The sequence below is a fragment of the Lichenostomus cassidix genome, unplaced genomic scaffold, assembly GCF_008360975.1.
Source record: "Lichenostomus cassidix isolate B80296 unplaced genomic scaffold, HeHo_3.0 HiC_scaffold_46, whole genome shotgun sequence".
NCBI lineage: Eukaryota > Metazoa > Chordata > Aves > Passeriformes > Meliphagidae > Lichenostomus > Lichenostomus cassidix.
Window position 1 is genome coordinate 1,315,119 of NW_028147597.1, and position 14,850 is coordinate 1,329,968.

The 14,850-nt window shown below is 51.6% G+C and overlaps 2 protein-coding genes across 2 annotated transcripts in view; both read right to left on the minus strand.

Moving 5' to 3' along the window:
* Window positions 1-14,850, minus strand: part of LOC146421908 (olfactory receptor 14A16-like) — a 180,161-nt gene that overhangs the window by 16,301 nt on the left and 149,010 nt on the right. The window lies entirely within an intron of this gene.
* LOC146421910 (olfactory receptor 14J1-like) lies at window positions 11,035-11,778 on the minus strand. Its single transcript, XM_085046863.1, has one exon. It carries the CDS (start codon window positions 11,776-11,778, stop codon window positions 11,035-11,037), a length of 744 nt encoding a protein of 247 aa, XP_084902989.1.

Sequence of the window (14,850 nt, forward strand, 5' to 3'; positions counted from 1 at the left end):
GTGGAGGAGAACAGGGATGGGACCTTCTCCATGGATTGGACCTTCTCCATGGGGATGAGGAACTCAGCATTAGAAGGCCCCAGAGATGGTGGGATCATCATGGATGAGGAACTCAGCATTGGAGGAGCCCCAAGATAGCTGGAGTTTCCTACCATGGATGAGGGCCTCAGCGATGGAAGACCTCAAAGATGAGAAACCCAACGTTGGAGGAGCCCAAAGAGGATCCCAAAGATGGTGGGACCTCCTTAACATGGATGAGGGAATGTTGGAGGAGCCCAAAGATGGTGGGATCTTCTCCCCATGGATGAGGAACTCAGCGCTTCAGGAGCCCAAAGAGGACCTCAAGGATGTTGGGACTTTCTCCATGTGGATGAGGAGGTGGTGAAGGATTGCAAAAATGGTGGAATTTCCTCAACATGGCCAAGAGACTTGAGGACCCCAAAGATGGTGGGATCTTCTCCCCATGGATGAGGGAATTTTGAAGGACTACCCCGCTCCCCTCCCCACATCCCCTCACCTTGAACACTCCCTTCTGCAGGTTCTTCTTCCCGGTCACTGCCTCCAGGAAGCTGTGGTAGAACCTCATCCGGACCTTGTGCTGCTCCACCAGCAGGACTCCGATGTCCCTCAGGGTCAGGGCCACATCCTCGCCTGTCCCCAAGCACCGTGACAGGAGGGACATGGTGGCCTGGAGGGCACCCTTCACCCTGCGCCGGGGCAGCCCCAGCGCCGTTGCCACCGCAAATGTCTGGAGGGGATCCAGGTTCCCTGGAAGGACATGCAAAATGGGGGTTGGGGTGTCTTCGAGGGAGTTTGGGGTTTTCTCATGGGGTTTTTGGAGTTTTTCAAGGTTTTATGGGGTCTTGTTGTGGTTTTTGGGGTCTCCTTGGGGGTTTTGGGAGGCTCCTTGTGATTTTATGGGATTTTCTAATGCTTTTATGGGGTCTTCTCATGGGTTTTGAGGTCCTCTCACATATTTTTTGGAGTCTTCTCAGGGTGTTTGGGGGTCTTCTTCTGGTTTCGTGAGGTGTCCTTGTGAGTTTTGGGGTCTCCTCATGAGTTTTTGGGGTCTTTCTGTGGTTTTTTTTTTTTTGATCTTGTAATGTATTTTTTGCTTTCTCAGCAGGTCTTTTTGGGGTCTCCTCATGTTTTATTTCAGATTTCCTCATGATTTTTTGGTTTCTCCTCACATCTTTCAACCTCAAACTCTCCATTTCCCACCCCATTCCTCAACCCTCCCCCTCCAGCCCTGTCCATCCCAAAATCCTCCCCTCTCACCAGGCAGGAATTCCCAGTCATCCATCAAATTGTGCCCCTGGACCAAATTCCTGGCTGGGCAAAAAATCGGCCTCCGCGTTGTCACCTCCATGTCCCCAAACCGTGCCTGCCAGGGCACCACAGCCAGGGTACCGAGGGTCGGGATCCGCACCCCCTGCAACTGCAGCTTTTGGGGTTTGGGGATCTGCAGCCCCTGCAAGTGGAATTTTGGGATTTTGGGATCTGCACCCCCTTGAAGCAGAATTTTGGGATTTTGGGATGAGCCAGAGGTGGCCTTGACCCCCTAGGAGGGGACATGGGGGCAAGTCCAAGGTGACCTTTCTCTGCGGCAGGAGCTGGTCCAGGACAAAGTCAGCCACTGCATCCCAAATTTCCTTCCGCTCTGGGAATTGAGGGAAACTGAGTCAGGATCCTGACAGATCCCAGAATTCACAGGGATCCAGGGGGTGCCAGTACCTTCAGGGGTGGTGGCTAAGGCCACCTCTGTCCAACCCCAGAGTTTGACCTTGGTCCTCCTGGTGGTGGGATGGCGGAAGCTCATTCTGCACTCCCTCGGGATTTGGGATTGGGATGTGGAATCGGGATGTGGAGTCTGGGATGTCCCACCACCAGACTGGCTCCCATTGTGTCCCCAGGACACTCTGTGACACCACTGGTGGTAGCAGTGGTGGCACTGTGACCTCAATGGGACCTCTGTGATGTCACGGTGACACCATAGGGACAGAGGCTGGGATATGGGGATGGGGGAGGAGGGGGGATGGGGGATGGAATATGGAATGGGGGACATGGAATGGGGACATGGGGGGCTGTGGGATGGGGGTTGTGGGGAGGGACATGGGGTGTGTGGGACAAATGAAATGGGACATGGAATTGAGGACAGCGGATGGGGGATATGAGGGATCTGGGATGGGAAACATGGAATTGGGACAGGGGGATATGGCAGGTGGGAGATGGAGGATGTGGGATGTGGAACAAGAGGGACACAGGGGAACAGACATGGAAGGGGGATGTGGGATGGGGGCATGGAATGGCAGACAAGGGGCATGTGGGAGATGGGACATGGAATGGGGACATGGGGGATGGAGATGGGACATGGGATGGGGACCACAGGACAGGCACAGGGAATGGGGAACATGGGGGATATGGGGGACATGGAATGGGGGAATGGGATGAGGGACATGGGTGACTTGGGGGATGGGGGAGATGAAATGGTGGACATGGAGTGGGGACTTGGGGTATGTGGGATGAGGGACAAGGGAGACATGGGGGACATGGGGAACATGGGAAAAAATGGAATGGGGCCATGGAATGTGGACACGTGTTGTGGTTTGTCCCTGGCCAAATGCCAGGCACCCATGACATCTACTCACTTGCACTCCCCTGCCACAGCTGGGCAGAGGAGAGAGAAAAAAAGTTAATACACACAGGGCTCATGAGTTGAGGTAAGGACTGGGAGATGCTCCAAGGACAGAACAGGCTCCTCTTGAAGTTACAAAGTGAAATTTATTGCTAACAGAGTCAGAGGGAAGATGAGAAGTAAAAAAAACCCCTCAAAGACACTGTTTCTCTGCTCACCCCCTCCCTCCTCCCCACCAGCAGCACAGGGGGACAGAGTATGGGGGTTTGGTCAGTTCATCACTGAGATCTTCTTCCACTGCTCAGGGGGAGAAGTTTTTTCCTGTGCAGCCATGGTGTCCCTCCCACAGGAGGCAGTTCTCTGTGAACTCCTCCACAAGCGGCAGCTCACCTGAACCTGCTGCAACATGAGCTCCTCCCACGGGCAGACAGTCCTCCCAAAACTGCTGTGGCATTGGTCCCTCATCCACAGGGTGCAGCCCTCTGAGGCCAGGCTGTTCCATCTCGGGAGCAAAGCCTCTCTCTCCACTGGGACTCCCACTGGCTCACAGCTTCCTCCAGGCATCCACCCACTCTGCCGTGGGCACCTCCCCACGGGCTGTGGGTGGATCTCTGCACCCCTGTGCACTCCATGGGCTGCAGGGGGACAACCTGCTCCCCTCATGGTCTTCACCATGGCCAGCAGAGGATTGTCAGCTCTGGTGCCTGGAGCACCTCCTTCCCCACCTTCTCCACTGACCTTGATGTCTCCATGTTGTTTTTCCCTCACATATTCTCATCTCCTCCTCCTTCTCTGGCTAAAAAGAAGTGTGTGCTCACGTTGTTCTGATTTTTTCTTAAATATGTTTTCACAGAGGCGTAACTAACATCTCCAATTGGCCCAGCCTTGGCCAGCAGCATGTTTATCATCTTCAGAGTCATCAGAGAATGGCTCTGCTGGACATGGTAAAAGCTTCCAGAACATTCACACACAACACACAGGAGCCATTTTTGTGCCTCTCGCCACCCACTAGATAAAACTGGGCTAAGCAAAACCGACTCATGAACACAGGGGTGAGTTTTTTCCCAACTCTTCAGCCACTTCTTCAGACCTACCACAACAGCCTTTAAGGGTTTAAATTTCCCCTAGATGCTAAAGGTACCTTGCTGGTGTTCTGCGCTAAGCAAAACCAACACACTCTGCAGTGTCACAATGGTCTCAGTGATTCTATGAGGTCTTGTAGTATCTTGAAGGACTCCACAATTCAGTGGGGACCTGCAGTGTCACAAAGGTCTCCATGATTCCATGAGGCCCTGTAGTGTCACAATGGCCCCTTGGTTCCATGAGGCTGTGCAATGTCACTTTTGCCCCTTGGATCCATGCAGCCCCCAGGGTCACAACAGCCCCTTGGTACCATGGCCTGGTTTTTTGGTGGCAGGGGGGCCAAAGAGGTGGCTTCTGTGAGAAGCTGCTGGAAGCTTCCACCATGTTGGGCAGAGCCAATCCCTGCTGGCTCCTAAGGTGGACATGACACTGGCCAAGGCTGGGCAAATTAAAATGGTGGTAATGCCTCTGTGATAACAGATTTAAGGAGGAAGAAAGAACCAAGAAGTTGTTGCACAGTTGTAATTGTGACCAGAGAAGAGAGGAGTGAGAACATGTGAGGAGAACAGCTCTGCAGACACCAAGGTCAGTGAAGGAGGAGGGGAGGAGCTGCTCCAGGCACTGGAACTGGGATTCCTCTGCAGCCCTTGGTGAAGACCATAGTGAAGCAGCTGTGCCCCTGCAGCCCCTGGAGATCCATGGGGATGCAGAGATCCATCCACAGCCCCTGGAGATCCATGGGGATGCAGAGATCCACCTGCAGCTCCTGGAGGTCCATGGGGGATGCAGAGATCCACCTGCAGCCCATGGAGGAGGAGCCCAAGCCGGAGCAGGGGGATGCCTGGGAGGAGGCTGTGACCCCTGCAGAGAGGGGCTCTGCTGCCCAGCTGGAGCAGCCTGTCCTTGAAGGACTGACCCAGTAGGAGAGTGACCCACACTGCAGCCGCTTTGGGGGATTGTTGCCCGTGGCATGGACTCACATTGCAGCAGTTCACAGGGAGCTGCTGCTGGTGAGATGAACTCACATTGGAGAAGTCCCTGGAGAACTCTCCCGTGGGAGGAACCCCACAGTGCAGCAGGGGAACAACTCCTCTCCCTGAGCAGTGGGAGAAATCTCAGATGATGAACTGACCAGAACTGACCATTCCTGTCTCCCTGCTCTGCTGGAGGAGCAGATAGAGCTGGGCAGGAGGGAGAGGTGAGGGGAAGGCACTTTTAAGGTTTTATTTTACTTCTCCTGCTCTGATTTTGTCAGCAATAATTCAATTAATATCTCTAATTGGAGCCTGTTTTTCCCATGACCATATTTGATGAGGGATCTCTCCCTGTCCTTATCTCAACTCATGAACCCCTCGTTCTATTTCCTCTCCCTTGTGCAGCTGCAGAGGGGAGTGAGAGAGAGGCTTTGATGGGTGCCTGGCATCCAGCCAGCATCAACACACTACACCCTGTATCTTACACATGTCATGAATACCTGAAAAAATGTTTTGAAGAGAAAAACACCCTTATTTTTGAAGATAAAAACATATTTATTATGGCTTTCAACCTTTGAAAGGTAACCTGGAGTTCTTTTGTTTGGTTTTGTTACTTCAGGCTTCAGACCCATTAATTGAGCCTACTTGAAGATGTGTTTCATGGCATAGAATAGATGAATCTGCCATGGAGAATGAAGTGTCATGGTTTAAATGTAATTCTCTTTGGTTTATGACTTGTGGTCCTTATAAACCCACTGTCCAAGGGCTGGGTTTGCAAGCTGGAGTATGAAGCACAGGAAGTTTCTCTGGATAATGCTGCACCCCCATCTCTCCAGATGCAGAAATGGGCCAGAATCCAGCATTTTGAGTGTGATTTTGGGCTCCTGGCCTTGCTCCAAAGGAGACAGGATTTTCCCTGCAGTGTCTGCCTGGAGCAGACAGAACAGGTGGGAAGTGTTTGCAGAGCCCCTGGGAGGGAATATTGGGGTTCCTGTCAGCAGGATCCTTGTGCAGCTCAGGCTGGGTGGGCAGCAGTTCCATCTGCAGCTTCCATGTGCTGCTCCAGCTGCTGCTGCTGGGGACTCTGAGGGAAGAGGCCACGGGAGGGATGGAAATGTTGCATGGACAGCACCATGTCAATCCTTGCAAAAAGCCTTTCCAGTTTTCCCTTGGATCTGAGATTCCAGGGCCCACAGCTGGACTTCAGAGTTCTACTGATTTTTACTTTTCAGGTTTTTGAGCAGAGCTCTGAATTGGGCATCTCTTGTCATTTTTGCTGCTCTCCTGACCTGAAAAAGGATCTGTGCTCCTGTGAGCCACATCCTGAAGGGTGGTTGGCAACCATGGAATCCTCTGGGAAAGGCCTTGATTGGCTTGAGTGCCCTGGCTGGAAAGCTCAGCCTGAGGAAAGAACTGTTCCAGCTGCCTCTGTGTGTGTCCAGTTCCTCACAGCTGAGTCCCTGAACACACATGCTGGTTTTTAGGGGTTTATTTTTCCCTCTTGTTCGCTTGGAGGTGATGTTGGTATCCTTTAGAACAACATCTGACCAGCTCCTGCCCCCATCCTGTTTTATTCTCTCTTCTTTGGAGTTGGACTGCTGGGTTTGACATGGAAATTGGTGGTGTCTGCCTGTTCTGCCCTCCACCATCAACTGTAACTTGTATTAAACAGTGAAAACAGCCTCGTTTATCTGGTGGGGATGACATGAGTGGGGAAAGTAAACAGGGTTTGTTTTCATGAGCCTTGTGACAGTAAAGAAAAATGAGGTTTGTCATTTTGGTGTGATGCTGTGTGTTGGGATTTATGGGATTATTTTGTGGTGTTGTTATTATTTATTAGTATTACTTATTAGTATTATACTTCTAAATCTTACGTTAATAATCATGACTGGATGTCTGTCAGAGGCTAAAATATTTCATGTCTCAAACATTGATATAAAGTTTTGCTCATTATAACAAAAACTGTATAAAGAAGCTACAATCAAAGAAGCCTCCCTGAAGATACCTGACTGGGACTTTGGACTGAGAGTCAAACTGCTGAGATTAAATGAAGGGAAACCTATTGTTCAGTCATCTCAAGCTGAGGGAAAGGAATGCATCCACAAAGGCCAAAGCCACCAGCTGCTCTGAGAATCATCCCTGGCTGAGTTTGGGGTGGAGGAGAGCACAGCTTACAGAAGCCAGGTTTAGCACAAACTTCCCCCCCAGCTGAGGAGGGGAGGAGGAGGTTTGGGGTGTGTGGTGTAACCTCTGGTCAGAGGCAATGAACACCCATCCATCCTCTGTCACACAAACTGCCCAGCTGTGGAACCCCCAACCCCACAGACCACATCCACAGGACTTTCACGTGAGAGGAGCTGAGGAGAAGTCACAATCCATCACAGACCCCCAAATGCTAGGCCTTGCACCACAGGAGTGCAGGTGATGCAAGCAGCGTCTGCTGCTAGAGGCTGCCCCCTGCCCTGGGGGGACATGCCTGGACATTGCCTGTGGCCTGAGTGTATATTAACCCATGGCATTCCGTGCTTTCTGGAGGGACGATGACCACCAAGTAGACCAGCTGGAGAGGATCAATGCAACATTGTTGGGATCCACAGATGGTGATATTTTCTTTATTCTGTCTCTGTCACCCTCTTTCTGTCCCCCCCAACCTCTTTTCCTACTTTTCTCTCTCTTCCTCTCTCTCTCTCATATTTACTATCAAATAAAACCCATGCTATTGACTGGCATATGGTCTCATTTGCACCTTAATTCAGGCAGAGGTATTTCCAAAGAACCTGAATAACTGGATCTTAACAGGGCCTCGTGAAGCTAAGAGAACCATAGTGACACTGCATGGCACCATAGAGCCAAGGGGCCATTGTGAGACTGTGAGGCTAAATGGAACCAAAGAGTTAATTCTGACACAGCCAGGCCTTACATAACCAAGGGGACATTGTTATACTGCAGGGACTCCTGGAACTTGGGGAAAAATTGTGACACTGTGGTGCCTCAGGGAACCAATGGGCCATTATGATACTGTGGGGCCTCATGTACCTCAGAGGCCACTGTGACACAGCAAGGTGTTGTGAAACTAAGGGGACACTTGTGACACCGCGGGGCCACATGGAATCAAGAAGACCATTGTGACACAGCAGGATCCTGTGTAATCATGGGTCCATTGTAACACTGTGCAACCAAGGAGTCCATTGTGGTACTCTGGGGCCTCATGGAATCAAGAAGAGCATTGTGACACTGTGTGACCTTCTGGACAAAAGGAGCCAATCGTGGCACTGTGGGACCTCATGTAAAGATGGGGCCATTGTGACATTTGAGGGCTCCATGGAACAGAAGGGCAAATGTTACTCTGTGGGGCCTTGTGGAACCATGGAGATCACTGTGGCACTGCAGGACCTCATAAAACCAAAGGGTCATTGCTACAATGTGGGGACTCATGGAATGAAGGAAACAATTTTGACACCGTGGTGCCCAATCGGACCAATTGGCCATTTTGGGCTGATGGAACCAATGAGACCATTGCTGCACTGTGAGACCTCAGGGAACCAAGGGGCCTTTGTGACATTCTGGAGCCTCATGGAATCCTGGAGACCATTGTGACACTCTAGAGCCTCATGGAACCATGCTGACAGCAGGTTGACTGCAAGTATGAATCTACTGGAGAGGAGGAGGGTTCTGCAGAGGGACCTGGACAGGCTGGATCCAGGGGCCAAATCCAGCAATGTGAGGTTTAACCACATCAAGTGCCAGGTCCTGCACTTTGGCCACAACAACCCCTGCAGCACTACAGGCTGGGGACAGAGTGGCTGGACAGTGGCCAGGCAGAAAGGGACCTGGGGGCACTGATGGACAGCAGGCTGGACATGAGCCAGCAGTGTGCCCAGGTGGCCAAGGAGGCCAATGGCAGCTGGCCTGGATCAGGAATGGTGTGGCCAGCAGGAGCAGGGCAGTGATTCTTCCCCTGTACTCGGCACTGGTGAGGCCTCACCTCAAGTGCTGTGTCCAGTTCTGAGCCCCCAGTTTAGGAAGGACATTGAGGGGCTGGAGTGTGTCCAGAGAAGGGCAACAAGGCTGGGGAAGGGTCTGGAACACAAGTGCTGTGAGGAGTGGCTGAGTTTGGAGCTGGGGTTGTTTATCCTGGAGAAGAGGAGGCTCAGGGCAGACAAGGTGCTGTTAGGTCACAGGTTGGACTTGATGATCTCAAAGGTCTTTTCCACCCTCGCTGATTCTGTGATTCTCTGAAAGCACCCTTGAAGCAGCTGCAGGATGAGCCCTGGGCCTCCTCTTCAGAAGGTCCAGCAGCCCATGGCCCTCAGCTTCTCCCCACAGGCCCCAAAGCCCATCCTGTCAGTCCTGCAGAGCCTCTCCAGCTCCTCCTCACTGCCCCACAACAGGGAGCCTCACAGCCACACACAGCAGTCCAGATGTGCCCCCTGGCCTGTGCTGCCTCTGGCAAGGGAACAGCACGAGGCACTGCAGGACCCTGCAGACAATTCATGAAGCACTTGTAGGATGATCCTGCTCACCAAGGAATGTTCCCATGGTGCCAAGTCAGGAACTGAAATGGGGAGTGGGGCCAGAGAGGAAAGGGCAAACATGGACGGGCTGTTTGCAGGGGAGGGGACAGGGATGGGCAATGGGAAGAAATGTGGAGCAGGGAAGAGGAAAGAAAGCAAAGGTGAAGCAAAGGAAATGCTCAGGGCTGTTTGTGGGTGGCTGCCAGGCAGCCCTGGCTCTGAGCAACAATGTCTGCAGTGTAATAAATTACAATCAGTTTAGTTCACGAACTGTTTGAAAAGGGTGATAAGCCTTAAATTGCCTTTCCATTTATTTTTCTTTTTGCTGTTATAAAAACGATTCTTGCTTTAAACCAATATACTTAAACAAGCTAGTGGCTCTGCAACCCCCACAGGATGCTTACAAGCGGCATTTGCCCAACCCCCACGAGACAGATACAAAAAGAATTTGACTCAGGGGCCATAAAACCTCCCCCTACCAAGAGCCCTGTGCAACCCCCACAGTGAGACCATCCCAGGAGGCGCAGTAACAACCACTCAACGCAGAGCACGCCAACCTAGACGACTCAGCAGCCAATCAAGGATTCATGAAGGGACGCCAATCAAGGCATACGGAGGGAGTGGGATACGAAAGGGTTATAAAAGTTAGTCCTCTGTAAGCCGGGGTGCGGTGCATAGAGGTATGCTTGAACCTCTGCCCGTCCAGCGCTGTCTTGACTGATATCCGCTTGCTTTTTAATTAATAAATTCTTTAATTGGATCTACGTCTCTGATTGGATAATGAGGCTCAATCAATAACATGCAGTGGGAGAGGAAACTCACAGCTCATGGGAACAAACTTTATGGCTGACTTCAGAGGTCACAACAAAGCTGAGTGGTTTCCCTCCCATCCCCAGCCCTTGCTGGCCCCCAGGACTGATGGTGTTTGTGCTCACTCAGGTTCATCTCCCCACACCAACCCCATGGGGTGCTCACGCCTGCTGTGTGCAATGCAAACAGGGCTCCTGAGCCAGTGCTGCCGTGTCTCTGCCTGGAAGGATCAAGCAGCTCTGGGAGCTGGGGGAGAGGCCAGGGCTGCCAAGGGGGGATGTTGTTGGCAGCTCCATGAGGACGCTCTGGGACGCTGCCCTGGGCTGTCCAGCGCAGTGGGGATGGATCAGCCCCTGCTCTGCTGCTCCTTCCCGGCTCCCCCAGGGACCTTGCAGAGCCCCAGCCATGCTGTTTGCCCCCAGCCTGCCCACGGCCACCCTGCAGCTGCTCACGGGGGTTTTCTCTGCTCAGCATTGGCCTGGGCGTGTTCTGGAGAGAGCCTGGGCAAGGGGCCTCGAGCCCCCAGGCCCTGCCCTGAGGCATCAGCTGTGCCCCAGCAGTGCCCATGGCCTGTCCCTGCTGCAGCCCCGGCACTGCCACCCCCAGCACTGGCAGCGACCCCGAGAGCACTCAGGCCCTACAGCAACACGGGGGGCAGCAGGGCAGCGGGGCAGTGGCACGGGAGCAGCACTGGCAACACCAAGTGCTGCTGCTCCTTGGCACAGCTGCTGTGCCACCCCTGATCTGCCCCAGCTCTGCACACAGACATTGCTGCTGCAGCTCCACAGACAGGAACAAAAGGGGATCTCTGGGGAAAACTTGGCTGGGAGATCCTATAGTTTGTTTAAAGCCACTGAGAGCACAGCTACTCAGTGACTCAGTGTGTGGCCACAGCGAAGATGGAGGGAAGCAAAATGAGGAATAGCACAAAGAATGACCTTTCTTTGTGGACAACATTAGAAAAACTAAGACAAATGAAACAAAACAACAAACTAACAACCACATCCAACAAGAACTATCAAAGATGACTTTTATTACAAGTGATATGCAGAAATTGGCAACCAGTTTGATGTTTCTGAAATCGTCCAGTCATTAGTCTCCTCACTGCAGCCTTCAGCTCCTGGTTCCTCAGGCTGTAGATGAGAGGGTTCAGTACTGGAGGAACCACTGAGTACAGAACTGACACTGTCAGATCCAGGGATGGGGAGGAGATGGAGGGAGGCTTCAGGTAGGCAAAAATGCCAGTGCTGACAAACAGGGAGACCACAGCCAGGTGAGGGAGGCATGTGGAAAAGGCTTTGTGCCGTCCCGGCTCAGAGGGGATCCTCAGCACAGCCCTGAAGATCTGCACATAGGAGAAAACAATGAATAGAAAACACACAAAATATAAACTGGCAGTAATCACAATAAGCACAATTTCCCTGAGGTAGGATTTGGAACAGGTGAGCTTAAGGATGTGTGGGATTTCACAGAAGAACTGGCCCAGGGCATTGCCATGGCACAGGGGAAGGGAAAATGTATTGGCTGTGTGCAGTAGAGCAGTGAGAAAGCCACAGGCCCAGGCAGCTGCTGCCATGTGGGCACAAGCTCTGCTGCCCAGGAGGGTCCCATAGTGCAGGGGTTTGCAGATGGACACATAGCGGTCATAGCTCATGATGGTGAGGAGACCAATCTCTACTGAAACAAAAAAGACAAACAGAAAGAGCTGTGCAGCACATCCTGAGTAGGAAATGTCCCTGGTGTCCCAGAGGGAATTGTGCATTGTAATAAATTACAATCAGTTTAGTTCACGAACTGTTTGAAAAAGGTGATAAGTCTTAAAATTGCCTTTCCTTTTATTTTTCTTTTTTCTTTCTTTCTTTTTTTTTTTTTTTTTTTGCTGTTATAAAAACGAATCTTGTTAGGAACCCTGCCCAACCCCCATGAGGCAGATACAAAGGAATTTGGCTCAGGGGCCATAAAAAACCTCCCCCTGTGCAGCCCCTATGAGGCAGATACAAAAGGAATGTGGTTCAGGGGTCCATAAAAACCTCCCCCTGTGCAACCCCCACGGAGAGACCATCCCAGGAGGCCCAGTAACCATCACCCAACGCAGAGCACACCAGCCTAAGACGTCTCAACAGCCAATCAAGGATTCATGAAGAGACGCCAATCAAGACATACGGGGGGAGTGGGGTACTAAAGGGTTATAAAATTCAGTCCTCTGCGGGCCCGAGGCGCGGTGCATAGAGATATGCTTGAATCTCTGCCCGTCCAGCGCTGACTTGACTGATATCCGCTTGCTTTTAATTAATAAATTTTTTTAATTGGATCTACGTCTCTGATTGGATAATGAGGCTAAATTGATAACAAATTTTGGTGCCGCGACTCGGATAGGGAAATTCCTCTGGAGTTCCCCAAAGGGAGGCGCCCCGTCGTGATTTGACGGCCTGGAGGGGACACTCCACTGGCACCCCTAACCGACGAACCCAAATTTCGGATATCAGCCAAGGGTTCAAGGCCCCTGAAATTCCGTGCACAGAAGACCACAAGACGCCGGACAGCGGAGTGTGAGTATCGGTTGAGATACAGAGACACACACGGCGTGGGTGGTCGGGGTGGTTTTCCCGGAGTGCAGCGTGTGAGACATCCATTTACGGATGAAGTGACTGGGACTCCCCAGTAGCGCAGTTCCTGTTCCCCGCGAGGAGTCAGGTCGCGACTGGGAGGAAGCGAGTGTTGTGTTGTTGGCGCGTGTGAGGGCACTCCGGAAGATGGGACAGGGGAAGAGCAGACCTCCTGCCTCCATGAAAAGGAATGGGAGACTCCCAGGGATTCCCCCTGACAGTCCGTTAGGCATACAGCTGAAATACTGGGCTGATGACCCCTGGACCCAGGGGAAGAGTAAAAATAAAATGATTAACTATTGTGTGGCAATCTGGGGAGGAAAACAGATTAGGGCAGACTCCCTATATTGGCCGGTCTTTGGATCCGGCGAGGAATCCCTATGTCAAGCTCTAAATCTCTGGGTTAACAGCAAAAGACCATTTAACCAAGAAGAGAGCGACTATGTGGCTCTTTGGCTCCCTTACGGGAGGGGGGCGGGAGTGTTTGTGCTCCAGAGAAAAGACAGACAAAAGAAGTCTGTTGACGCACCCCCACCATACGCACCACTACCTCCTGCAGCTCCACCACAGCGGGAGGCGGGAGGAACGCCCCCACCACAGCGGGAGGGGGGAGGTGCGGCTTTGTTACACCAGGAAGAGGGGGGTGCAGCTCTGTTAGTCCGAGGAGGGGAAGGCAACGTGACTCTGGGGGGAGGTGCGGCTTTGTTACACCAGGAAGAGGGGGGTGCAGCTCCGTTAGTCCGAGGAGGGGAAGGCAATGTGACTCTGGGGGGAGGTGCTGAGCCATCGTCTCCTGGGAAACGGGAAAGTCCCTTATCTGAGTATGAGGTTAACATTCCACAGGGTCCGATTACCCGGAGCAGAGCTCGTAATTTATATCCCCTAAGGGAAGTGGCTATGGGGATGGTAAACCAAGAGGGGCATGGCCAGGCACCTGGCATAGGGTATGTGGAAGTTCCCCTGAATTCCATGGATGTCCGGGAATTTAAAAAGGAAATGGGTCATCTTTTAGAAGACCCCTTCGGGGTAGCAGAGCAAGTGGATCAATTCTCGGGTCATAGTCTCTATACATGGGATGAGTTACAATCAATTTTGGGGATACTTTTCACCATGGAAGAGAGACGCATGATCCGTACAGCAGGCATGCGTATTTGGGAAAACCAACACCCACAAGGTCCCATTGGTGATATAAAATGGCCATTACAGTGGCCCAATTGGGACAATCAAAACCCACAAGATCGGGTTAACATGCGGGACTTGAGAGCTATTATAATTCAAGGAATAAAGGAGGCTGTGCCTAGAGGGCAAAATATGCACAAAGCCTTTAATGAGAATCAAAAGAAAGATGAGGATCCAACCACCTGGTTGGAAAGGCTAAGGAAAAACTTGCAATTATACTCTGGAATAGATCCTGATAATCCGGCAGGCCAAACCCTGTTAAAAGTGCAGTTTGTGTCAAAAGGATGGCCTGACATTCGGAGAAAATTGGAGAAGTTGGAAAACTGGCAGGAGAGAGGGTTGGATGAATTGTTAAGAGAGGCACAGAAAGTGTATGTGAAAAGGGAAGAGGAAAGTTATAAAAGGCAAGCAAAAGTGATGGCCGCGGTGGTGCGGAGTGAACCGGGAAATGCAAGAAGGCAAGATAAGGAAAGTCAGCTTCTTCGGTCTGAGAGCTTACGGGCTGAGGGAGAGTTCCACCCCCCCCCAGAAAAGGGAAGGAAGAGACATGAGTAAAGTTGTGTGTTTTTACTGCCAGAAACCGGGGCATGTGAAAAGAAATTGCAGGCAGAGGATCACCGATGAGAAAATGTTTGCTGAGGAATAGGGCTGTCAGGGGCTGTATTTGCTGGGGTCACATAAGACCGCCGAGCCCTTGACAAAAATTAGGATAGGACCCCAGCGACAAGAATTTGAGTTTCTTGTGGACTCAGGAGCTGAAAGATCAACAATTCAATCCTTGCCATTGGGGTGTAAAATTTCCAGAGATACAGTACAAGTGATTGGGGCAAAAGGAGAGCCTTTTGGAGCACCTGTGATTAAGGAGGTACTATTTGAAACACCATCTAAATTAGGGGTGGGGTCCCTACTACTATTACCAGAAGCAGAATTTAACTTGTTGGGATGGGATTTAATGGTTGAATTAGGCATTGGGTTACAAATAAAAGAGAGTGAATTGCAAGTTAAATTATATGCCTTGTCTACCCGAGACGAACAACAAATTGATCCAC

Coding starts and splice junctions, on each gene's coding strand:
- LOC146421910 (XM_085046863.1), bottom strand. CDS start 11,778: ATGCACAATTCCCTCTGGGACACCAGGGACATTTCCTACTCAGGATGT.